Source organism: Pholis gunnellus, assembly GCF_910591455.1.
Source record: "Pholis gunnellus genome assembly, chromosome: 6".
In the NCBI taxonomy this organism is placed as follows: domain Eukaryota; kingdom Metazoa; phylum Chordata; class Actinopteri; order Perciformes; family Pholidae; genus Pholis; species Pholis gunnellus.
Genome location: NC_136532.1, coordinates 8034356 through 8061899, shown reverse-complemented (window position 1 = coordinate 8061899; position 27544 = coordinate 8034356). Strand labels below are relative to the sequence as shown.

The window sequence follows — 27544 nt, the reverse complement described above, 5'->3', positions numbered from 1 at the left end:
GCTGGACGATCTGGACTTTGAGGATGACTCTCGAGGCTGGCGTTTTGACATGGACATGGTCATCATCTACATCTACTCAGTCAACTGGGTTATTGGCTTCTTCATTTTCTGCTTCCTTTGCTACCTCTTCTTCCCTTCTTTTTGACAGTCATGGCAACTATGAGTGAATTTTATGCAGGTGGGATGACGAGGTCGAGGGAAATTACAAGAGTGTACCAGCTTGATGTCTGTTATTAATAAATAATTGAAATAGGGAAATATTGTAGGGGGAAGTTTTGGGAATCAATTGTTCTCTCTCTCCACATGTTGCACATGAAATGTGGGTTGAAGAACACTTCCTGTTCCTGTATGGAGGGGGGTTAATACATGTATAACATCTCCTAGGTTGTAGTGATTTACTTGCAACATAAATACATACAGTCTGTTAATGTTTAAAATGTTGATTAACACCACAGTCAACTGGATTACTACCAGTCTGGTTGCTTTCAATGACATATGCTAAAAATGTCATCATCATTTCCCAAAATCGCCCACAAATGTCTAATTTAAAAAGATCTGATGGACCGTGGAACGAATTTGCATCAAAAGTTTTCATTGGGAAATACAAGCATGAGCAGCTCCTCTGGTGATGATTGAGTTCTTTAGTGCTTCTTTATACTTTTGCCCAAAACCTAGAACACAGCATTTCAGTACTACCACAGGTATTTCACATTTCCATGATAATACTGTAATGTAAATCCTAGTCCAATATAAATGATGATAATAATAACCAAACCACATTAAAAACTGAAGACTATTTTTGGATGGATTTTCATGTTCATGCATCCTCACAAAACTTAATTAAATGAAAGATTTGCTCTTTGGTTGAAACCACATGTTTATGGTTTTATGAACCTCTTTGTTCCAATGTACCACCATACACCATATCCTTGCAAAAAAATGTAATTGACACTTTTGTTATAATATACAGTATGTCTTGCTAGATGATTTTAATTTGCTTGGACTTTGTGGTTTCTATTGTTGCACCCCCTTGAGGGAAGGATGTTTGACTAAGTCACTGTATTTTATAGCCAATAAAGTTTACACGGTAACACCTACATACAGACTTGGCTTTTTAAATGAATATGTAGATTTGAAGTGATTTCCAATTTGGCAATGAAACCATGTGTTTAAGCCAAATAAATTACTCTATACTCGACACATTTAGTGTTATTTAATTGAGATACCAAATACTGTATATGTTTGAGCTTTTCCAAAGAGCTTCACTTTTAGTTAGTGGTGTGCTTCGCTCAGTGCAAGTATTGTTTTCAGCTTGATATAACTTTACAAAAACAATCAAGTGGTCTGTCTGGTGGGTTGCTAGTTTTAAAGCGAGAAAAGTCTAACTAGCCCTTGGGACAGAAAGCTATACCTCTGTGGTTAGTGGCTAGTACAGTCTTGCTAGTGCAGGAAGCAAAGTTTCTATGATGAGATGCGTAAGGCCCCAGCAAAAACATTTGGGGAGACCAGAAAGACTTTCAGTTGGCAACTCAGGAAGGCATAGCATTTAATATTGACTGGCAAAGTTATAATGACTCCATTTATTAAAATGGTACACACGTTTTGGAGTAAAAGCCATTTAAGAAGAATTTATTGACATCGCTCAGAAACCAGGAGATGGTTCAGGGTGCTATCTCTTCTAGATCCAAATCCAATTCAAACACATGATCACTGCATAATCTTTAACATTTTAATAGACATAAAATTACACTGTACATTTTCTATGTCGCTCCCCACTGTATGTGTCTTTTTGTGTTTGTTTGAGTGGAGCTGTGTGGGAGTATGTCACTTACATAGATGGATTTTGAAAGTCTTCCTCTGCATTCATAATTAAATAGTAATGCAGGTTTAGAAAGAGCACTCACCATACACTAAAATGGACTCTTAATTTATTCAGAATATCTACACTTTCGTCTTTGTGGTTGTGAAAAGCATGCAAGGGCAAATAGCCACCGCTGAAAGCTGGATCCAAGCACGTTGATAGTAGCAAACCAAGAATAGGAATCTTCTTGGTTTCATCTAGGCGATGAACTGGCACATGTATTGCTAAATTATACATTTATATATTCATATACACTGTAGCCTGTTTTGTTTCTTTGATGACACCATTCTGCATTTGTGTGTGTGCATGAAAGAAGCATACTTCCAATTTACAAATTACTTTTTGTGGTTATGTATTTGTCTGCCTGACATGTTTTGCATGGATTGCAAGTAAGACTTCCGTTGGGGGGGGGGGGGGGGGGGGGGGGGGGTTGTGGGCTACTATCAAGCAACATAGGAAGTAATAAAACCCAATTATTAACACATTTAAAATATGTTGCTGTGAACTCTAATAAAGTAACACTACACCATTATGTGTGTCAATAAGCATATTATATTGAGAAGAGACATAGATTTAAAAAGAAAATACAATAAAACACACTTTTCGTCCCAAAACAATGGCCCTGCATATCACAAATATGCCACAGATGTGTATATTTCAACCGTGGTGTTCAATGCTAAAGTTTAAATTGACCCACATTTAGTCTCCACTGGTGCATCGAATAATCCTTATGCCATTTGACTTATTTTCTATGCGGAGGCAAAGTGGCCAGCCGTCTGATGTTCACACGTTTGGGAGCTAATACAGCTCAGGGCGGGGGTTTCACCTGACGGGCCCAATTAGTATTCTCGTCCCTTTGGGTGCGCAGTGTTGCCAGCCACAGAGCCACGTCAGGCCTGTAGCAACTGCTCGTCTTCTAACTGCCCCTCCAAGGTTAGAGATAGGGCCGCCCGACCAGCTGGAAACACTCGAAGGGAACCGAGCCTGGGAGCGGATTGAGATCCGCCATAGCAGGGATTACGTTTTTTTCTGTTTTGTAACGTTCAGATTTTCTCCGACACAGAGGCTTAACGTGTCTTCTGTGCGATGTGAAATCCTCCGCGGCGTTGCGTCTCTATACGGAGGTTCTGCAGCTAAGTAAAAGAACGTTATCGCACCGTTTTTATCGCTGTTTAATGGAAACGCGCAATCATAAAAAATGGTTGCATCTGGAGAATATCCGTGAACGCGATCGTCTCCTTCCGACATCGGCGCGTCAGAGAAGACACCTCAGCTAGCTGGACTCCGGGTTGGGTGTGAAGTCTTCACTGTGTGCACCGCGCGCTGCTGGATTGAAGGTGACTCGCGCCCCGTCGCAGTCGAGGCAATGCGGAGAGGAGTCGCAGGCGCTCATCCGGTACTTTTTCTGCACTCTGAGGCTCGTCTGGGAACATATTTGCTCCGTCTCCCACATTAGAGGGGGAGGAACGTGAGAGACGGACAGAGCAAAGACAATAATCGGGGTTTCAACCCAGCCAGTAGTTGGCTGAGGTGAATTGAGCGTACAGGCAGAGGAGAGGAAAAAGGTGAACAGTAAGGTGCAGGGTGGTGAGGCAGGAAGAGAGAGAGAGTGGTGGAGTTTGGTTGGGAAAATAAGACAGAACCGTTCTGTGTTAGGGCTGTTTTATTAGTGGATGTGTATGCATGAGTTCTGCATCGAATGGGCGCAAAAACCGCCCCAGATCCGCCGGGAACATCTTCCAGATCGGCAAGCCTCCGTACCGAGACCCACAGAGGAGGGAGAGCACCGAAAGTACCCGCAAAGCCCAGCGCGCCGTGGCCGACTGCAGAATGGTAGGTTTGCGACACGTCGATGCCTGCATGGTGCCTCTGATTAGGACGTTATTAGCGCAATCTTCCTTTGTTCTAGGACAGTCGACTATCCCGTGCATGCAGGATGCACAGGCGACAGCTGTTAATAGCTGCAACAAAAAAAAGAGTGTAACCCGGTCTGGGAGCCTAAAAATAGATTTAAGCATTTGCATTGTTTTGTCGACAGCGAAGGCAAACAGATCATCTCGGCGTGCAGATTGATTGGGATTTGCATTTGGAGTGTTGGTGATTTGGCCTGATTTCAGAATTGCCCCAATCACAAGATTTTCGAGATGTTCGTGATCATGTCACATGTTTTGACAGATGTTTGACACGCATATGTCGATCATATGTCATCCCTTTCATCCGATTTCGCCATGCATCCTCGCTGAGTGCAGCAGGATGTTATGCAGGAGTTGCACAAAATGAACCAAATATTTGTACACCAACCCCAAGCTCTTCAGTTGTGCAAATTTAACATAATGGTACCTCCGTCAATAAAAGAAAAATCTGGATTTTTTCATCATCCACTTTGACTTTGCGGACTATTTTAATGGCAACGCTTCACTTTGTTGCTCAGTCACAAGTTACTCTAAGATATCAATGCACTTTTGTGACCACATATGTGCAAGTTTGCATTTTTTTTAAAATACCACCTCTTATTTGTCTTCAGTGTGGGGAGGAAAAGAATAGTGAGGCTGTGTGTAGTATACTGCTCAGCATTTCTTCTTGTCTGACACGTTTTCATGTTGACAAGTCAATATGCAGGCCATGGGATGAGGGCATTCTACTGCAATGACCACAACAGGAAGCCATGAGCAAGCAAAAGTTGTTTGTTATATTTGTGCGGCGCTTACTTGACTGAGTCATCTGGGGAATAACTTGTGTTTTTGTGTGATTTCATCATCTCATTGTAACACAGATCGTCCAAGAATTTAATACGCTTGTGGCTCTGTACCGTGAACTGGTCATCTCCATTGGCGAAATTACCGTGGACTGTCCTTCTTTACGGGCCGAAATGCTGAAGACCCGAACTAAAGGCTGCGAAATGGCGAGAGCGGCGCACCACAGTCTCTCCTTGATATCGGGGTGAGTTGGCACCGACACTGTCCATGGTGCTGAAAATAAGTACCTCGTAAAGAGCTGTCCACGGTCCTGATAGTGCGCCAAATGGGGCGCTCTGCAACATTGCTGCGCCTAAAGTTGTTAATTATAAATATATATATTACCAAAGTACATCTCTGATTTGCATAAGCATCCCCGTTTTAGGCACATGTATATTTAAGCCTGCTCCTCAAAACTTCAAAGAAATCATCCATGTGTCTGCCGTATTAGCGTTATAGGGGTGTGTGGGGGGACACGAGTTCAACTGAAAAAAGAAAAAAAAGCATGATGTCTCTAATTGCTAGTGGGACAGCTTTACCAGGAATCAATCACAACAACATGCTGTAACTGACCGCTTCCCATTAGCTGGGGCCTAAAACGATAATGCACAAAGTGAAACGCTTCCCAGGAAGAATATCTGAGATAATAGTATCAATAATGTGAAGCCAATGACTTTTGTATTGCTTTAGCTTTTAATGTATTGTGAGTGTTTGTGTGTGTGTGTGTGTGTGTGTCTGTGATAGTGTGTGTGTGTGTGTGTGTGTGTGTGTGTGTGTGTGTGTGTGTGTGTGTGTGTGTGTGTGGGGGGGGGGGGGGGGCTCTCTTTGAACAATGGATGTTATTATTTTCTAGAGTTCAGAATATTATAAGAATCCAAATACTTGGCTTTATCTTTCCTTAAAAAAAAGATACTCCTTAACAAACAGTCAATGTTTGTTTACGCTAGAGGTTTTGTTGACGACAGGGTAAAACAGCTGCGATAGAAGCTTGACGTGTCTGTTGACTTGGCCTGCACTCTCCATTGAGCACAACATCTACTCCACATTGGTGCCAGTGGAAGAAGGGCAAAGTGAGGCTTGGGATTTGAAGGTCCTCAGTGACGCTAAGATGCCAGTTGACTTGGCACCCTCGAATTTACTTAAATAACAATGGGACAGACTGAAGCCAGTGGTGAGAGGGATTTGGAAAGACGCTCTGCAGTGCTAGCTGCTTGCCAAAGCCTGGCTGCTATTGGAACAATAACAGCATCAGGTTTACTATAGCCCATCGTCCTCCTACATACACATTTGCTGGAGACCTGAAAAAATCATTCAATGATCTCCATTAAATATTAGCCTGCCATATTTTTCATTGGCACGCGTTTAAATGTGTTAGGCTGTACTCTACTCTGCACTGTAACCCATTTCCTGGCTCAATAATTAATCCACTTGCTATATCTTACAGCAATTTAAGAATGCATATCCTTCACTGTCTGTTACATGCATGACAAAATCTTTCCATTTAATGTATGGAGGCTTAGAACCGCATGTGCATCACACACTCGTATGGTTAGCCAGCAAGCACGTCGACTGCATGTTTCCTGTCATAAGGAGGCATGAATCATACAACATCCAATGTACAGGGACATCTCAGTTGCATTTTTTACAACACGGCTTTAATAACATCTTATTCAAATCATTTGAGAAACAGAGCAGTCTGTACTTCTTTTCCACATATATGGCTCGTAATTATACAGCTAGATACAGTTATACCTCCAAGCCAACAAGTACTATCAATTATAGTCCTGTGCTTGAATTTTCTGCCGTTGCTTCAGAAAAAGAGACGGTGTAGCAGCTTTATAGAAAACTCTAAGTTTCCATTGATAGCAGCATCAACGTCATTGTCATAACACTCTAAACCTCCTCCTCTAAAAGCTCTCCGGGCCATTTCAATGTCCGTCTCCACTGCTAGAGACACAGGGCTTGAATTAGACAGCACAGATCATTCCCCTTTAATCAAATAAAGCCAGTGTGTCTGAATGGTTTGAGTGATGCAGGGCCTCTCTGATCTGCTAGAGGAAAGCTGATAAGCAGGATAGCATTGATGATAGCTCTGCTTCAGCAACAGTACTGTAGAAGGCAGCACTGTGACAAAACAAGGATGGCAAGGAGAGGCTTGCTGTTGGAAGAGGGGAATGCAACAGCATGATTTGTGTGAAAAATATTTGCACCAGGTGCAAGTTTCACGCCTTCCATCGCTGTCACTTTCCCCTGTGATATCACACCCACTGGATATCACCTGCTGTAGTTCCCCTTCGAACACCAGATTGATATGGTCTTGAAGCTACTGCAGTGTCTTTTCAAAGCTAGTGATCAGCTCTGGGTAAATAAAACATACTCAGATGGGGGTTTATGTTTGAACTTCTCCACTGAATTTTATTTACACATTCTCAGATGGTTAAACAAACTAAAACACATGGACACACGATAAGATAATCAAGCAAAATCCAGCTAGTTGCAATTTTGACCCCGTCTGCTGTTGACATATAAATAGAAACAGGTCTAAAGAAACAGACCACTGCTATTTATTCATCCTTAATGCAAACTCCAGCTTATCGCTCATCTAGTGGTTTCAATTTGGGATACCTTTTTTTATGATTTTGTGAGTTTATGACCCCTTCTGATATTAGTTATTTTTATATTTACTGTTTTATGAAGTGATATAGAAGATGTGCATTCTTAAGGAATAATTAAGTTAGGTGAATTTGACTCTTTACTTCACTATTAGCCGCACTATTTTACTTTTTTCCCAGTTACCCAAATCAGGCAATGTCTTGCCTTTTTATGCAGTTTGGAATCTACATGCTGAGCACTGATCAAAGGATCTGCTAGGGTTAGGTGTAGCACATACACATCGAGTAACTGAGCTCAACAAGTCTAAACTCATCAGTCAACTTTCGATTTGTATTCATTTGTAATGAATTATTTTTTTATTTGTTTCCATAAAGTGTATTGTACCCAGAGTGCATCGGGTTCCAGCTGTCCAGTAACCGTTCTGTGTTCTAACTCCGTGTCATTTCAGGCCAGAGGACGGGGAGATCCACCCTGAGATCTGTAGGCTCTTCATCCAGCTGCAGTGCTGTCTGGAGATGTACATCACTGAGATGCTCAAATCTGTCTGCTTGCTGGGCTCCCTGCAGCTTCACAGGAAAGGTTAATACATGAACAAGCCTCGTGGCATAGCTGTTGAGTTTGGGTGTATACGCATGTTATATACAGCATGCTTTGTTTGCCTTTTTAAAAATGTCTTTCATTTAAAACAAATGACAAAGAACACAGACTAGCAGATTTCAAAATACATGCACAGATGTCATTATTTATTGACAGCTTTTAACATGTTTTATTATTCAGAATACCATCTAAAACTTCATCAAAATTCCTTTAATACCACCGGCGGACTAATCAACAAACCTGAATATATGTGTACAAATATAAACAAGTGCTTCTTTCATAAACAAAGACAAAACATGTGATCGAACGGTTAATTTTATGTCCGTTTTTTTCCGTCCTTGTTTCCCCCTATGTTTAGTGTAGTGGTGACACATGTTTAGGCTCGCTGCTCTCTATGTGCTTTAGGTAAGGATTCCTGTGGCCCTACCGGGGTCGAAGGTAAGACGGAGGAGAGCTCAGACATCCCCATCCTGGAGGACACCTCTTCTTCCCCCACTGACTTTCCTCAGCTCTGCTGGCTGGTGGCCACTGACATAGAAAACATAGAAAGGTAGGTAGACAAAGAATGTGTTGTGTCCTTCTGTGTGCGAGTGTCAGTGCTGTGTGTTCGTGTGTGTTTATTGATGTGTGAATAATTACATGTTCCTCGTTGTAGCGTGAGTGTCAGTAAACATAATGCAAAGTATGCCACTATTTTTCACAAAAGATCAGCGCTGCATTAACAGGTTGCTTCATAACATTCATTGTTTTCTTTAAAATAAAAATGTTGTTAAATCACTTCATTTCACTACATCCCACCTCAAATCTTCCTCGGTCAACCTCACTAATAATGTAATAGTTGATCATTTACAGCTTGCTTTGTTGAATATTTGTTGTTATGAAGATATAATTGCAGCGCCGAGGAAGAATTCATCTTTCTTCAACAATCTGTACAGCGTTTCTCTTTCTTTTGTTTCTTTTTGCTGTTAGTCATTTTTAAATGTTTGTACAAGGCCATTAAGGACAATTCATATTCTATAAATTACCAGATGTTTTTGTGCAATGCCAACTCACAGTATTTACAACCGACTGTACTTGGCAGAGTTGACAAAAAGAATATAGATTATATATATTAATCTATAACATCATATTAATCTATAGCATCTATATATTTATATAGATTGATTTTATTAATTTAAACACAATCAAATTATAAAACATGTAAAACATCCACTTTTACTTGGGATGTTGCAACATAGACTGTTTCCTGACGTATTGAGGCTGCATCTCCTCGTCACAGAGTGCTTTGTCAGAGCGTGTATAATATTAGCTGCTGAAATTAGACGAATACATTTTATCATGCCGAATACAATTTATTTAAGATGTATTTTTAGATGACACTGCAAAAATGGGGCAGCTGAGCATTTGCTGAAGTTGTGTGTGTGTGTTTGTGTGTAGATACAGCGCGTGAAAGACGCTCTACATTAAAGCCCTTACTTGTGTTGTTGCAGGGATATGAGGGAGATGAAGAACCTTCTCAGTAAACTCAGGGAGACAATGCCTTTACCATTGAAGAACCAAGGTGAGACTTATTTAGCTTCACCCAATGACACACACACATCCCCAAACACACCTCAACCCCATAGAGCAGGGACACTTTCTCAGTCTTTTATAGTCAAAAAGTATCGACAATCCATTGAGATAAAGAAGAGCACATATCTAAAACTAACACAAATGTCTAACTTGGCAGTGTTGTGCTCTGCCGTGTGTTCTTGTGCCCAGATGACAGCAGTTTGCTGAACCTGACTCCCTACCCACTGGTCCGACAGAGGAAGAGGCGGTTCTTTGGGCTCTGTTGCCTGGTAACCAGCTAAGGGCCCCGCCTTCGTGGGTAGGAGGCGGCAACAAAGACACCATCACGCACTGTCCTTCACCACTTGTGTCTCCCACCAATCTATTACTGCCATTTTCAAATAAATTGTCTCTTTCTCTTTTTTTTAAAGGCTGCCCATTTTATAATTTTATTTTGTGATACAAAGAAGAATTGTAACTGCAATGTAATGAAAACAAAAGTCATGAACATATATTTTAAGATATTTTGCAACACATTTTCCCTTTTTTGGTAAATGAAGTCAGATATTTGCTTGTCCAATGTAAAAGAGAATGAGAGGTCATTTGAAAGTGTCAATGTTCATTTACTTCTGCAAACCCGAGTGAATGAAATGAGGGTTCATGTAAAAAAAAAAAAGAAAAAAGGGAATGTAATTGTCAGTTTTTGTCAGAAATAATGTGTTAACTTATGAATAGAAGCCATCTGAATATTTCACGATGGCACTTGCAAAGACAAAGTTATATCTTCGTATGTCTAAGCTGAGATGAGAGGTTTGTGCAGGGTAAGTTTGTTGTGTATTACAGTAACTGTTTTCTGTTTCTTGCTGTTTTTTCTTCTTAAAGTACTTAATTTAGTCTTCCATAAACCAAGTACCTGTATCCAACTTTAACTTTCCAGCTTCAAAATGGAATATATGATACAATACTCAAAAAGAAAACTTCTTTGCACACAATATCTATCTATAAATTGAGACATTAGACTTGTATATACACATACTCTTTACGCAATGCTCTCTGGATCATTTCAAAGATGGAGGTGGTCAGTAAATATTCTGATTGTTGGTGTAAACAGGGAGGGTCTCCCTCTGTCTCAGGCAGTCCAGTGCAGACAGAGGCCAGGCAGCATGGTTCTTGCTTATTAATGATAGTGATCAATGTTTATGGCACGGTGAAGGTACAGTAGTCAAAGCTGATATAGGTCATTTTACATTGTTAATAAAACTTTTGTTATTGAAACTAATCATCTAGTCTTGCATGTAATCCACTGAATGTTCCACTGGGTGGAGACAAACTATCAAAAATGTCCCATTTGTCTGACACGTTTGAGTTCTGGTAAAAATCGAACTGTGAGTCAAACTGAAAAAATTTAATGGTTTGAGTTCACTTTAGGTGATAGTTAAAGGGTAATAATTCATATCTTGGGAATAAACACCCCAACATTTAAATGGTATTTTGTGCTGGTTTGTCCCACTCTTAATGCCTGTTTTTAGAGAACACATTTCTATCTTGGAGGGTAAGAAGGGTACAAAGATAGATGGAGGTACAGAATGGGAAAGAGAGAAAAGCAAGATGATCTTTTATTAGGTCCATAACAAGCAGCGTTTGTCTGTATTTACTGAGGGCTGGAGGCTGGATTTTTTTATCAGTAAAGGAAAAGCTTGAAGGTTTTGTCATCATATAGTGATAAGTGGTTGACATGATTTATTTCAAGGATAATGAAAATTTGGTCGACTGTATACTATTATATTTGTTATAATCTAAACATGCAGGTTAGGTGAATTATGACTCTAAATTGCCTGTAGATGTGTGTCTTTTAACAAATGGGTGACATGTCTACTGAATGCAGGGATACACAGAAGTCCCCTATACACCGGAACAGCACAATATAATGAATGGTTTATGTTACAGTATTGTATATAAACTGTTGTAAATTGCTCTGAATATAGACACTGTACACTATATTTTTGCTGCCCAGTTCAAACCATGTTTCTCCAATATGGTGAATTTGCAGATGAACTGGAGGATAAATGGTTCCTTTGTAGATTGAAAAGAAATCCTTTACTTTTTAAGCTATATGAACTATTTAGAAACGTGTTTAAAAATGCATCGTCACAAAGCTGAAATCAGCGCTGTTTTTCTTGGCTCATCAAAAGATGACTTTTTGGAGATACATGATTATCGCAGGACAATGACATTCAACTGACTTTTAATAAAATATATCATACTCTGACTTTTTGATATACCATATCATGACTTTTTTCCTGGCTATTATCAACATACCATTTTTCTTCTTCAAACTACTATAACTTGACAGTTTTTGAAATGCTATACTATGATTTTTTGCAACTATTATGCAATATGACTATTTATTTTTGTCATCCTATGCTATGACATTTTTTCGACTTTTTACGACATACTATACTGTCATTTTTTTATGACTTTTTTTGACATTCTATACAATGACTTTCTGTGGCAGGTTCAGACACACGCACTCGCACCTTGAGAGGGCAACTAGCTAGAATACATTTTCAGCAGGTCCATTTACCATTTTGCTATTTATTCGTTGTTTTGATACAGTTTTACATTATGTTTACAGTTTATACATCGTTATACATGCATAACGATGTTCTTTACCAATTTGGTGACGCGGGTAACATTTGATACAATACTAATTCACCAGAAAAATATCAGGAGTGTTATAGAGGATTAATGTGTAAAGGAAGGTGGAGATTTAAAGTCATATGGTCAATCCCGCATCTTCAGCAGTACAAGGCAGGATACCTACAACTGACACCGTTTCTCCCTTACATCTCCGTAGTCCTGTTTCACACTCGCTCATGGTCTGAGACACTGAGGTTGCATCCTCCCCAACTTTTACACACACATTTAATCCCGGGGTCAAGCAATCTGCAGAGTCCTTGCAGCGACACTCGTTGGTTTGATCTAAATGAAAGGCGTGAAGACAAATGGGATCAATTACTACAAACTGCAAATACTGTACATTGTCATTGACTGTTTGTAACTATTAGATGTCCCTACCGTCACAGGTCTCCCACGTGCGACAGTTGATGCAGCCTGTTGTGTTGCGCTCCGGCCACTTGCATGTGCTGTCCTCTACTATTGTATAGTTCTTCCCCATACACTGCAGAGCATGCATTTTGCAGACACTCAGAAGGACTGATTTTCTATTCACAGGATTAGCGCCGCACACCTCCAAAGATGAACTGGCGACAAAAATCATCATCAAACACAATAACCACAAAAACAAAAGAATTATTGAAATCCGTCCAATTTGCAAAATGTCACATGGACAAAGTCATGAAACATACCTGCACTCAAAAGGCATCTTGCAAACACATTTTCCTTTGGAAGACTTTTCCCACAGTTTACATTGCACGACAGGAGAGCTGGGTTGTTGCGGTGTACCAACTGTGGGATACATAGAAATCATTCTTCCACATTGCTGACATCCATGGATGCAACGAGAACATCATAGTATATGGAGCATTAAAGAATGAATGAAAAGTAGGGTACAATCACATTGTGTTACACAGCAGTTCCAAGCAGTCTGTTAGATGACTAAAAGGCCTATACACCTTGAAGTAAAATGTACCTGGGCTGCATTTGATGTCTGCTGGGTCTGGTGAAAAATGCAGACTGGGGTCACATATAATCGTTGGTTCTCCTAGTAGCTGTCTACCGGCTGGACAGGACAAGGTGACTGTCTCCCCTATGCCATAGCCCTGCTGTAAAGGAGAGGCTGTGACGTCATCAGAGAGGGACTGAATGTTGCACCTGGAGACTGAAAGAAAAGAGGACTTCAACAGGTGTAGAATATCAGGACGTGCCTACCCGAATGTGTGCGGACCCCACAGTATATACGGCAGCATACCCCCGCTGCTAAACCATTCTTTTTTTCTCTTCAGTGAATGTCAATTTGCCCACTGACATCTTGGACATGTCAAGCTCTCTTTCAGGGTCTATAATCACTGGAATGACACAGAACTGGTGTAAAGGGTGGGAATGTGATGTTGTGGTGCAGCTTGAATCCCCCTCTGGGAATGATACTCCCTGTGCTCATTGATGAGCCGGGTAATGTGGTATGCATGGTGTCTACCGCTTGTCTGTTTGACCCCTGCAAGGTCAGGCCATGGCTCTACCAAGTTTTGCTACGTGCTACCTGGGTTAGCCGGAGCCCCCCTACTTCTCCGCTGCGGCAGCCTATAGGTTATTAAGAAGTAGGTTGCCCCTGCCGCTCTTAATACCCTTGCTGAAGCGGGCTTAGGATAGTTTGGCAGCAGCGTGTGCTGCCTTATATACTGGGTCCTCACATATTCAGGTAGTCACATCCTGGTTGGCTGGCTACGCTTTTGCAAAATGTCAGTGGGCGAATGCATGCTCGTGATTGAAGGAGAGTATTACCCATAGAGAACAAGCCCCCAGTAAGAGCGCCAGGCATTGAAACACATTTAAAATGGTGGAATTACAATTTCCGGGTGCGTCACGTGAGGCCCAAAAACACTTTTCCCGATAGACTTAGATTGGGAGAGAGACGTATGTATCTCAGTATCTTGCGCATGCTCTATGGGCCCAGTGATGCGAAAGATCAACGTGAAATCTGGGTATTTTAAACTAAATTCTGCAATCGGAAGTCAAGCTTTTTTTGCTACATGCACCACTGAGTAACTTACATAGGAATGAATGGGGTGTCAGCTCGGACACTGTATCCAGTTTTCTTTATACATCCACAATGGAGTTCTTATTGAACTAGGATTACAATATCCTTACCTTTGTTATAGGTACTCACCTGTACACAGTCCAGGGCTGGTAGACCAGGTTTGATTAGCAGTGCATTCTAGGATGCTGTCACCAACGAGATAAAAACTGCCAGTACAGGTGTACTCGACCTTACTACCCACAAGGTAAATGTCCTTAGGGACCTGTGGAGCATGTGGTGACAAGAAGGGTTTTATGTTCCATTTTTCCAGTTTTGATTTTATGTACAGATCTCTTACAAAGGAACAGAAATTAGGAACTGAAATATAAATACCAAATGTGACTCCATGCCATTAAGCCAGGCTCATTTCCCTTTATTGGAGGCACATGAAATATTTAATTTCACATACACAAACACATTTCCCACATTGCCTGTTGTTTTCATGTTGGGACTCAAATGTGCTTTAGAGGCATTATTATATTTACCAAAAGACTTCATTTCTCCATAAGCCTTTGGTAAATTAGGCTGACTGATATAAAGACAAAGTCCTTCTTGGACATAGTGACTCCAAACTTGAAAATCAATTTGTGTGATCATGAAATTATTCAATCTTTTCAATAGTTTGTTATGCAATGTACGGTATATAGATGTTTGGCTTAATCCTCACCAGGATGTAGCCGTTGATTAGAACAGGTGGGTTTCCACACGTCTGACTTGCTGGAAGAGTTTGGTCAAAGCAAAGAGGCTCCGATGTTCTGTAAAGAAATAAATAGTAAAAAAAATCAAGATGTTGTGAAGTGTTGATGTTATGAAACTTCCTTTGATGCTGAGAACGCTGGTGCCTGTTACAATAGTGTTGCAAAATTCAACTTAAACTCGCTCTGACTTTAAGTATTGCAGGTCTTGGTCTTCACAGTCAGACGCCTCAGTGGGTTCTCCGATACATTGTTGACCCCCGTTCTGAGGAGCGGGATTAGAGCAGCTACGTCTTCTTGATCTTCGACCCCCAGAGCACGATGACCAGGCGGACCAGCAGGCCCAACTGCCGTGGATCACTCCTTAATGGGCAGAAACAGAAAGGAAGAACGAAGTGCGATATTATCCAATAAAGAGTGATTCATCTCTTCATTATCTCATCTAACTCTCTGAAAGGAATTGAATGAGCCTATTTCCCAAAATGTCAACTAATTCCTTTAAACATATCAAACCACCTTGAGACCAAAGTGTAAAGAACCTGCCGAAAAATATGTAACACCCACCCTGCTGACCCTCCGCTTCACTTCCCTGCTCACAGGCCAGTCCTGTTGTGCCAGGCTTACAGATGCATTTGCATTCATCTCCAACCATGACAACCATGCCATTGTTTCTGCAGGGCCGGCAGTGGCACGTGTCGCTCTCTGTAAGGTACTGCTCTATGGCCCTGCGAAGGTAGAGTCTCTTCACCCCAGCACACTGAACCTCTTTCACCAGCTCCGACAGCGGCCGCAGCTGCCAAAACAAGAGAGAGATGGAGCGTTGTGTTATTTGATAAGATGACTGAAATGCATGTATGTGAATCCAACATTACGTTCACGCTTTTATAGTTCAAAATGCTTGTTTTACTCTCCCTCACTGTTTGTTTTATGACCTCCGGAAAAGATCGAACAGACTCAGCCCAGTTTGAGAACATTTCCCAGTTCCTGTCCGGATCAGAGAGGTGCATGACCTGCAGTGCTGCGATATGTTGGATGCCTCCTCCCCGCACATCGACTTTTTGCACAGGATTGCTCCTGGGGCCACCTATTTTGAAAAGGTTTGCATAGATGAAGGATGACAGAATGATTCAGAAAAGGCAAGTGATTTCAGAGGCTGGTGTGTTTATAGTATTAACAATAAAATTGTACCACTGCTTGATTCGTGATGACTTTGACGACCTCCACTCTTGCATTCCGTTTTGGAGATGGGGAATATAAGAACCCAACGTTTAGTCCTTTCACATTCACTATACTGAGAGCTTGTGCTGACTTGGAAACAAAATGAAAGGAAAAAGACAAACAAAAGTCAGTGTCAGAAATGAACAGCAGGATTGAGGCAGCGCTTCATGGCTGGAGTGACAATTTGATCAATCAGATTGACAATTGAAAAAATCTTCTAATACTAATACAATTGCATCCAACCACAGTTTTATGGTTGCATTTAACCACTGAACATTGAAAAAACTTTCAATTATTATTTGTTACTTTGGATATTCTAGGTGCCCTTTGTGACAATTTAAACCCTTCATTTCTAAATGCATCAAGAAACATATTGATATTGCATATTTATTCAAATTGTGATGCAAATATCAAAACACATTTCAGAAAAGTTAAATATATTAAATTCTAGAGTAGGTTATTTGCTTTTCTGAAATGTATTCAGGGAAAAAAACATTCTGATGACATTTTCCCTAAAATATATGTTGTGTCAATGGTGAACAACGTGATATAGTTCTATTTATTATTATTTTTTGTCATTTTCATATATAATACTTTTACAAATAAAAGACAACTAGGCACCATTAGAATAATTATGATGGTCAACCACCAGTATGTGAAGTAAAAGGTAATTTCTTCCCATTATGTCCGATAGTGGAAATTAAAGTTTCTCAAAAACACGACATGCTGAATTTGTCAGGCGCCTGAAGATTCACTATTCTTTGATTCACTATTCTTTGATTCAGGCATACCATGAAGCTGTTGATGATATATGAATCCTCACCCATTTGTTTTTCAGTTTCTTCATCAATCCTGGCGATGATCTTAAAGGAGCCTCCGAGGCTTCCTTCAGACAGGTAGTGTGTTCCAAACCTCTGTAAAACCTCCCTGTAGGCAGCGTAGTCGTAGACCGACGGGAGTTTAACCAGTGCCTTCCAGAACTCCTCAGATAGCGGGAGGTTCTGATGAGAGTCGCTCTGGAACTGAGCTACCTCTATGTCACTCTTTAGAACCAATAGCTTCTGGAACTGGAAGGAACAGTATCATTCAATAAGTTACATTTTTGAAGTTTGATTTTCCATTTCCATTGTCATACATTATCACTGGGATCTACAGGGACAACATTTTCAGGTTCAACACACACCTGGGTCTTGTCTTGTGTCTCGTGAAAGTCATAGTTGTTATATCCTGTCGTGGTCCCGGTCACTGTCTGTCTGTTGACAATGTCCTTCGCATAGTGCCATTTACTGACGTACATCTCATCACTGAAGTCATTCTGAACTTTAACCTGAGAACAGCACAGGTTTCACAATGTTAATTTGACAATTTAAAGCACCCAATCTTAAGAAAATGAAATAAATGTGCACAGAAACTGAAGATCTTGAGTCTTCAAAAGTACCCTGTGGAGTTTTCGACCACAATGGTGGTGGAAGTAAGTAATGATTTCACCACTACATTTCCAGCATTCACAGAAGGTCTTAAATGCACACCACAAGACTTCACCAATCTGCAGCATCGGTTATAACACTTAAAACTGAGCAACCTTTGTGGTATGAGCTGAGGCAGCATTGTTATTCTCTCACATTTACCCCCTTTACACCTGGAACAAACATGCAAACTGTATCTGTTTGTCCTACCTGAACAAGGTAAAGGAGTAAATGCACCCAGAACACACTAACATCAAAGTAGGATTGGATCCACCAGACAATATCTGGGAAAATAAATGAGCTCAGCAAGTTTAAAAGGTCAGCTGCAAAAGCTGATTTAGAAATGAATGACGCCCATTCGTGGCATTGCTTTGCTTGACCTGGAATGCACCATTTTCGCACAACTGATTTGCATGGAGATCCAGAGATAGAGGTAAAGTGAATGCTCATTAACACCCGGTGTAATGCAAAGATGTCATTTTTCAGATAATATTTCCAGATACAGATCACATGTTAATACCAGGTGTTACTGGGTCCATTGTGGATGGTTGGGTCAACTAACCCAGTTTCTTTTACACCAGCGACAAGTCATGCCTTTCTTGTCCTTGAAGGCTCAACCATCGCCACATTCTTTTCTCAACTTTAGTCGAGAAGCTTTAGTTGCCAAAAATGAATCAGATCACAAAATGCATCGATATGAATGCACCGATAAAGAGAGGAAAAGAAGAAGAAGGCCACAAGTTGATGTAACAAACTAATAGATTCAAAACAATGCTTTACAAATCAGGTAGAAAATATTGTCACGTGTTAATAGTCCTTATGGATGCTGAGAAAACAAAGCTGTGGTCATGAACAATCAAAACTCTGCAGGGTACCTTTACAGTAAAAAGTGAGAGGACTCCAAGAGGAGTATCAATATTAATTGCAACTCTAGATGTTTCCTGAGTGACCAACCATGAAGCTGTACTGGATCGTACTAAGGGGCAGTCTGTAGAGAGCATTGTGGACACCGCTGTTGATGGAGCGACACTGTCCCCCAAAGCTCCTTGTGTTGATGACAGGGGCCCTCCGCTCCCCTGACACCACATCAAACCTACAGAAAGTATCCCAATGTTAAGCCTATACGTGCTTCTGTGTTGGTGTATGGGTGCACAAACGATGTGTCACTTACCCGCGTCCTAGCTGGTCAATTTGAGGCGGGGGAGCTAACGTTTGACATACGTGTCTTTCAATGTCACAGCTACGTTCGTCATCTCCGTCTTCCTCACAGTCCTGATCTCCGTTACACAGCAGAGACTGGCTAATACACTGCCCTGTGGGTCCGAAGACAGACAAACAGCTCTGTGATTGTTATGTAATTCTGTATGATTATGGAAGTGAGCAGAGATTATTTTCTAACCCGATCGACAGCGAAACCTGTCACCGCATCCATCCTCCAGAGGGCAGCCTTGAGTGGTTTCACAGGACCTGGTCTCAGTTCGCTCCCCATCACAGAGGTTCCCTTCAAACTGAGCGTAGACAGCCATAGCTCGGCTTCTTGTCTGTGACATACCACAATGTGACACAGAAATATAAAAAAATATATACTAACAAGCATTCAAAAAAATATCTTCATCATTTAAAACAAAAAAATCTTGCTAGTAAAATGTGTATTTGATCATCATTCTATAAAGTGTTTAACTTTATGTTGTGCTAATAATTTCCTATAGAGAGCAGTGCACTATAGTCAATACTAGAATTATTCGTCCTCACCTGTAATTTGGTGCAGCCATCACACTGTGACCAGTCACCATAAGGCCCCCACTGGCAATGAACTCTCTGGTCACAAAACCTTGGGGATGAAATTTAAATCAAATGATTCGATAAATGAAACCAAATAGGTGTGATGAAACCAAATAATCATTGCTGTTATCATTTGTATCATTTATATTATATGTAGTTTTATTAATGTTGAAACAGCAGAGCATTAACAGATTTACCCTTTGGGAGTGAAAATGAATAGCAGCCATGGCAGGGCTGCTAAAAAGAGTTGTGTAATGCTCTAAGGAAGTGAAAAAGAGAAGAGGAAAGGAGAGAAGAAGGCAAGAGAAGATAAGAAGTTTCAGCAGTAAATTGAGGACACAAAGTAAATGCTCAAATACTCAAAAATCGAATCTAAAATTGTTGTGCAGAAATCTGAAAAATAGGCTTAAAATAGGTGTGATTTTCCTGTTATTGAGAGTAAAATGTACTTGCCTTCATGGTGAGTGAAGAGCAGCAAACAGAAGAGTCTTGAAGAGGCTTTGGCGCTGCTCAGTTTTGTTCAAGTTAGGGAGTCAAACTCTTAGAGGAACATTCCTTGGAAGTCCTTGGGTTTCATGAGGGGAAAGGAAGATTTATTTGTGTGTGTGTGTGTGTGTGTGTGTGCGTGTGTGTGTGTGTGTGTGTGTGTGTGTGTGTGTGTGTGTGTGTGTGTGTGTGTGTGTGTGGGGGGGGGGGGGGGGGGGGGGTCTTTGTGTTAGACAAGAGAAAAGAACATGTGGAGCTGCCAAAATGCTCATTGTGAAACTGAAAACAAAGTTTCCTCTTGGAGTGAGAGTCTATATATCTGCTGTTGTTCTTTGCTGTTGACTTTGATACAAGTATTTAAAAAAATATTCCAAAAAAGCCCACAACAACATAACTACCACCTATTTTCTGGGTTGCCCGCAGCACTAAACAAAGGTCTGGCTCCACACATTATCATTCTGGTACAGCAGGAAAAAAAAACGCTCTGGCCTATTTTGCATCTCTTGAAGCCAATAACAATCATCTTGGGCAAAGCACAGGATGCAGTGACAATGCCCTTGCAAAATAGATCAAATACTGTAAAAACAATCTCAAAGACAGGACAGATATGCAGTTTCTGTGTGAGTGTATCCAGACAATGATTCATGATGGAATTGCCTGTGAGGCAAAGGGCACCAGCAAAAATCTTTTCCTACAATGGCAAATCAAACTGTCTGCTGTGAAAAAAGGACGTCCCGAAAAAGGTGAAAGAAATGTCATGTTGGGGCCAGTGCCCCTTAATTTCAACCCAATCAGCCCCTCCAGGACTTCTCATGGTACATTACACATGTTAGCTTACAAGTTAATGCTTTGTCAAAGGTCAAGCTCAACTTTTAAACCAATGCAGACAGAAACAGAGTCAACTTTATTGACCAAGTATGTGTACATACAATCGTTTTTTTGCATTGCTCTCAGTGTACACAGAAATAGACATAACAGCTTAAGGACAACAAAGCTGAACAATTAAATTGAAAGGATAAACAGGACTATTATGTAAACAAGTAGGTGTATACAGTACACTCTGACCTTTTTATGATTGATTTGTGACATACTATACTATGACCTTTGTATTACCTCTTTGTTGTGTTAGACTATGACCTTTTACAACCTTTGTGACAAATTATTCTATGACTTTTTAATTTATTTTTATAACTTTTGTGACACACTATACTTTGATTTTCTTGTTACTTTTGGTATCATATCGTTTTATGACTTATAAAACATAGTGATGCATAAGTGCGCATGGTCATGGAATGTTCGCCTCTCTCCCCGGATCCCCCTACCTCGTTTGGAAGTTTTGTGAATGTCTTCCAGATGGAGGAAAGCAGATTGGGTTGTATGTGCACAATACATCTATATTTTATGTTGCTTGCATTCGATATTTACACGGATATCAGCCATATTTGGCATTACAAAAATTCCGCCGGAGTGCGTGTTGCTGAGACAAAGAAAAGTCTCGAACAATTTTTCCTCACTTGTCTGTCTGAAAAATGCCAGTTCAGTGTCAGAATGTCCAGAAGATATGTGTTTGGTGACCATGGGACTAAAGACAATCAGTCAAACACAACTTGTTCAGAGGGAGATTTGCTGAAAGCATGAATGAACAAAAGCTAAAACAGACACCCATAACTATGAGTATTGAGATGTGATATAGTCTAGTAAACACTGGAGGGCAATAGAGATTTGAGAAGCGTTTCCTCTTCATGGCTGAAATGTGAATCAAGGCTGGGCAAATGAATGGATACGGTAAGTAAGTAGAGGAGATTTTTGAGGGAAACTGCATATAGTTAAGGATCTATTAGGACATCTTAATGATTTGTCCACATGTTGAAAGAGACAGAGAGAAAGAGAGGCTGCATGAAGAAGTCTATCACAACCAGATGTATATCTGCAGAGGGACATCTCTTGCAGCCATATTTGAGTTTCTACTGCTATTTAATGAGGAAGTGTTCCCAAATTTGTATGTGGAATCCACATCGCTGTCTAATTATGGGTATATATATCTGCTGTCACAGCCAGACAGGAGGCCATACTGTGCATATCCATCACATACTGGCAGCTCAAACGGGAATACCACTGAGTTTGAGTGTTCGGATTAAATGTTTTTTTCAGCAGCCTTAGGGCAGGCGAGGTTGTTTTAGTGAGCGTTGATTCCTGCTGCCTGTCATTTTGAGAAATACGCAAGAGACAATTTTATCCTGCCCACAAATTTAGGATGTAAAAGTAATGTGCAGCTCAAAATGAGCTACAAAAGACACAAAAAGTTAGTTTTACTACAGTGGTGATGGCATTTTGGTAATGCTGCTATATTTTCTGGCCCTTAACAGCAGAGGTATAAAATAGAGAGAAATACAAAGCTCAAACAAACACTTTGTGCCAACAAGCTCAGCCCTACATTCACACAAAAATGAAGCTCCCTCAAGGTAAGCATCTTATTCAGGAGCCATTTTCCAGGTACAGCAACTTTAGAGCAATGCATACATTGCATGGCATTTTCTACTTGACTGTCATCAAAGAGTAAATGGAAAAGCGAGCCTTCTATCTAACATTCAGCCGTCTCATTTGTTACCATAAACTGTGCATATATATCATTTTATGCAGCACTGTCAAATACAAGAAGGTGTCTAACTAACTACATTAGTCTAACGTTTTGAGGAGAATTGATGTTGTTACCACACCAGCATATAAAAAACCTGGAGAAAACTTTTACACAGTGTCACCTCAGGTCAAAATAGACACAACATAAGGGATGCATACTTTGTTCTTATTAAACTGAGAAAATGACCACAAAAGTGATTTCCTGTATTTCTGAAATGACCACCCAATATGACTAGCTACTGTACAGCAGCGAGCCAAGTCCCTGCACTTCAGGCTAGAACAGTTGGCTCAGACAATAGGCCACCAGACCGTGCCCTCCATTAGTGCCGCTTCTGTGAGTCTCATGATGTTCAGAGGGCATTGTTGATCGCCATCTGCCCTGGAAGAGAACAACAGGCGGTGAGGCTCCGACAGAGACAGACTTAGTCAATAAATATGGGGCTTATGTGCTCTCCTCCACAATAAACCGTACCAATATTTCAACATTTCTTCATTAATGTGATATTTGTGTCCTGATAGCCTACTGGTCTAAATGCATACTGTTTGTAACTGCTACGTCCCTGGTTTGATTATCCTGGGGACCCTTTGTTGCATATTATATGTTTCCTGTCTGTTTCTACCATCTGTCAATCAAGGCAAGAAATTATAAATACATATAAAAGACCCGACCCCGGGTAAGCGGAGGAAAATGGATGGATGGATAAAAGAGATATTCAAAACCTGTTTGGAGCTTATCAACAGTGAACTGCCGAGACTGTGAAGTCAAACAGCAATTAACAACAACTTTGTCAGTTCAAGGTAGTTAGACAACATACTGTAGGCCAATGGTTCCCCAACCTAGGGGTCTAAAATATATTATTAGTTTATTTGTTTTTTAACTTTTCTGTTTTATTCAGAAATTCTGGATAATTCTACCTCCTATCTAAAAACGATGAAAATGAAACAGTTTCACTCTTGTTGCTGCAGGATTTGATATTCCTTCCTTTGTAGGTTGAAAACAATTGTCTACTGCATGTATAAGGCAAATATAACACTCTAAAAAACAAATGTATTTTCACAAAGCTTTAATATAGGCTGTATTTTTCTTACTTCATGAAAAGTTGGTGTTTTTCAGCGGACAACAGCAATATGAAGATATGAAGCCGATGACAAGTTGCGTCACATAAAGGCTCACAAGCCAAAAGGGTTGAAAATAACCACCATATAGGTCAAAATGAATTTTGAGCTGTAAGAGGCAATAGAAAAGCTGCCAATCTTGAATGGAGAAAGGGAAAATTATGTCAAGGTTATGCCTAACTCTTTGACTTTGTAGGTGAATAAAAGTGGTAACGACCTGCGATGAACAAAGTTCTGGCCGATGTCCATTTCAGACAGAATGACACGATTAACTTGAACTCTACTGTCTCTCTCTGTCCCCTTGCTGTGATGCTGTGAGTGTTACCTGCTGCCTCCATTTGTCCGCTTGCTGTTTTCATGTCTGACTGAGTTAACGACCGATTCCAATCCCCAGTTGCCCCTCTCTCCCCGATAATGACTCCGTCTTTTGTTGACTTTTAATAATTAACTCCCAGCCTTTTACGTCTCTCACTTTACTATTGCAGCTTGTTGTGTAGCTCGTATTGGCAGATAAATTGCCAGCCTGTGTTGTGTGCACCCCATACAACTAGACACAGGAGTGGCTGGCGAAATTGCTCTTCCTCCTCCTCCTTACACTCCAAACTTTTCTGAAACTGTTCATCTCGTTACTGCCCCTCTCTAAACCGTCTGAATGCCATCATCCATCTCTACCTCCCACACCTTTACCTCCTCCTCATCTGTGTGTGTGTGTGTCGGAGAGAGTGACAGATAAAGACACACGGATAAGCACACAATAACATCGGGCATTTGCATTTTATTTAAACTGTTTACATAAACTCCAAGGACATAGTGCCATTTCTTTCCCTGTTCATGGTACAGCATTAATACTGTCCATTAGGAAATGGAATAAAGTGAATAAAGGGAATGAATAAGTTATAACCTTTTCCTTCACTCAACTACTGCAATGTAACATCTAAGCAATCAAAGCACTTAATACCCATCCAGTCAGCTGGGCTGTGTTTACCAGCACGACACTGCTGCTGTACTGAGCTTCCAGAGCAGTATGTGCGTACGTGTGTGACATGATGTCACTTAACCCCGTGCATTTATATGCATCAATATGAGAACTTGACTGTTCGATTCAGTGTTTGTTAAAAGCAGCTGCAAGCTTTATTTATGAGTCACTTGACAGAAGGTCAGAATAACTCAACAAAATACAGATTTTGTGTTCTTCTTTTTAAAAGCGAAGACCTTGAACCTAGAGCCGGATGCACGCACACAGTGAGCAGTGAGCCACTCTGCAGCTGAGTTATCTCCGTTTCCTCTTCGTGAGCAACACCTGGCTGCAGAATGGCAAATGCTGAATTACAAAACACAGTCTCAGCAAGGTCACCCTGGGTGCCGCTGCCCACCCACCTCCATCCTCATCACCCTGGAAACTGGATGATTTTAGGATGCTCCTCTGCACAGATAGGGAATGAAACACTGGTATGCTAGCTTAAAAGCTGCAACTCTACCTAGATTTATACTACTGCCATTTGGTGATTGAATTGAATCACAATTGTATTATAATGGCTTTAATTAACACATATTTTTTATAAATCAAGCATCTAACTAACCAATCACCACTCAACAAGCCAGATACTTGACGTAGTCACTCATCACGCATAGAAGCTTTATTTGATTTGCCGTTTCCACTTACAATAGAGTCACCTTTGAACAAAAGTTTTTTTTAAATTTTACAACAGCAAAGGACTCTTTTCACACCAGAACATAAAGGCAATGACGACGGTATGGACCAGGGAAGACACAAATGTCCTTACAACACAATTTACAAGCCTTTAAAGTCTGCTTGTTTTCATTCCTATGTGTATGGGGTAGTAGCAGTGCAACGTTTAAAAAATAGATCCATTTTGGAGATGTGTCTTAAAGGGTAAAAACATTTCCAGCTGAGATGCACTCATGCTCCTGAGAGCATTACGCAGAAGGTAACTTAGCAGATGCACAAACACTAATGGACCCTGTTGCTGAACAACAAAAGTATACTGTTGGGTTCATGCACTTGAAACTATGAATAGAAGAAGCAGTATGATAGCTCAGTTAAGGTATAAGTTAAGAAATTATTGTCAATGGCTTTGCAAAAGTTTAAATCATTTACAATTCATCGGCGGCATACTATTTGCAATTACAGTATGTACAAACTTTCCACGATATAAAACATTTGAACATGAAACCACACTGAAGTGAAAGAAGAACTGTTCGAACTTTAAATATTAAACTTGAGCTCCATATTGAAGCATACAATACAAAAAAAAACGACTTTCCAGCTGATACTCAGTCTCTCCATCATGAGACTTCTTTTTCTTTTTTTTTTTTTAGAAATGGCAGAGTTACTTACAAGACACATACATTCACAAATCCAAAGAGTTGAGTTTCTTGTTTTGGTTGTATGTCACCAAACTAGACAACAATGTCTTTACAGAATACATTCTCAGCAGAAAATGCCACACTGATCATAACGTGTGTGGATGTTTGACTCGTGTATGATTGTTTTCATGCAAAGTGGGGCAAAACCTTGCAATAAAAAATATTCCTATTTTCTTTCTGGGTGCCATTTTAAAGTACTTTTCCAGCCTAAATGAAATACTGCAGGGTATAGAATGACACCCTTTAAACATAAATTAAAATTAAATTGAACTAAAGGAAATAGCAGAAATCCGGGGATTCAGTAACATTCAGACACATGAAACACCTAATAAGGTAGACACCGAAGAGTTACAGCTAGATATTAAACTAAACATTTACTGTATTATTTTCAATGTGTCAAAACACGGCTGTTACATCAAGACCCACTGACTCCATATTATGATGTTTAGCCTCTTCTGACTTTAGATAAAACGTGTCTGTGAGTGAGTGTGAGGCAACATTATCACCTGTTATTATGAAAGACACAACACCGTGATACATCTCATGATGACTCATATATACTGCACTACAGCAGTAAGTATAGGCGCACACACAGACTGTGGATACACTCTCGTACCCAGATGTACTGTATTTTTATACTTGGCTATCACGACTCAGCACCCACCACAAAAATCCAATAAATTTGTCACGTTGGATTCTTAACCATTAGAAATGACTCGTAGCATTGATTGCATTTCCTAAAGAAATACTTTTTTTTGTAGATTCCTTGCAGCGACAGCTGATGCTTGTCTTGGAATTTTTGTGTCGTTTAGATGCACCAAAGATAACGTACACATAGCGTGATTGGTACATTGATCTCCAACTAGCCGAGCTGCACCTTCTCGAAATCTCTGTGGTTTTGAATGAGTGAGGTAATGACCTACTCATGCACAAAGGTGTCTGATCAATGTCTAGGCTGCAAGCTGACTTCAGAGGAGACTATTATTGGGAGAAAGCCCCTTCAGAGATTACTGCTGAGGAAACATATAGAAGATGGTTCATTTATTGTCTATGTACTGACCAAATAGATTGTAATAACACGTTTTAAACACATCCTGCTGTTTTTCAGAGACACCTGCAGTGATCTGACCAGGGATGCATACTGTAATAATTATTTTTTAAAAGAAAACATCTTTTGTACAGGTTTGGACAAAAAACGGCAAGCTATTTAAACCAGCCTAGAATTAGAGTGGTTCCAGTTGCATACACTTATTTGACAACAACTTCTGAAAAAAAAACTGTCACTAGAATAAAAAAAATAATGTACCAATACATTTAGTTGAAAGTTGATATGCTGCGAGGAATCTACCCCAGGTGAAGTGGTAAGTCAGAAAACTGTGCATTTGATCAGTGGAAAAATCAGTTACTTTTACAGCACAGGAAGTAAAGAAAACCAACATCCTTGAGAAACAAAATGTTGATCCCCAAAATAGAAGAAAACAAATGATAACCTGACTCTCTTCGTGCTCCAACCAAACACCTGTGTCGTTTCTCCCAATCCCAACTTCTCCTACCTCAACACCCTTTTGCCATATGAGCTGTCAATTCACTATAGCCCTAAATAAAGTGAACGGAGCAGTGCAGCTCTCCTGAAATAAATGCCA

General features: G+C 40.3%; 2 protein-coding genes across 2 annotated transcripts; one reads left to right on the top strand and one right to left on the bottom strand.

Moving 5' to 3' along the window:
• Positions 1–3544: 3544 nt before the first annotated feature.
• On the top strand, positions 3545–9659 carry rgs7bpa (regulator of G protein signaling 7 binding protein a; the record flags this gene model as incomplete). Its single annotated transcript, XM_079161657.1, has 6 exons — positions 3545–3694; positions 4635–4801; positions 7658–7788; positions 8212–8356; positions 9297–9367; positions 9568–9659. The coding sequence occupies 6 exons, from the start codon at positions 3545–3547 to the stop codon at positions 9657–9659; spliced, it is 756 nt and encodes a 251-aa protein (XP_079017783.1).
• A 2285-nt stretch (positions 9660–11944) lies between these two features.
• c7a (complement component 7a) lies at positions 11945–19492 on the bottom strand. The gene is made up of 17 exons (XM_079160797.1): positions 19472–19492; positions 19245–19323; positions 18892–19033; positions 18664–18805; positions 18447–18585; positions 17210–17353; positions 16850–17093; positions 15997–16116; positions 15726–15892; positions 15373–15601; positions 15000–15171; positions 14781–14868; positions 14204–14336; positions 13010–13198; positions 12726–12825; positions 12436–12620; positions 11945–12339 (listed from the first exon to the last, which is right to left on the bottom strand). Exons 3-17 carry the CDS (start codon positions 19016–19018, stop codon positions 12134–12136), a joined length of 2385 nt encoding a protein of 794 aa, XP_079016923.1. The 5' UTR covers positions 19019–19033; positions 19245–19323; positions 19472–19492; the 3' UTR covers positions 11945–12133.
• Positions 19493–27544: the final 8052 nt, after the last annotated feature.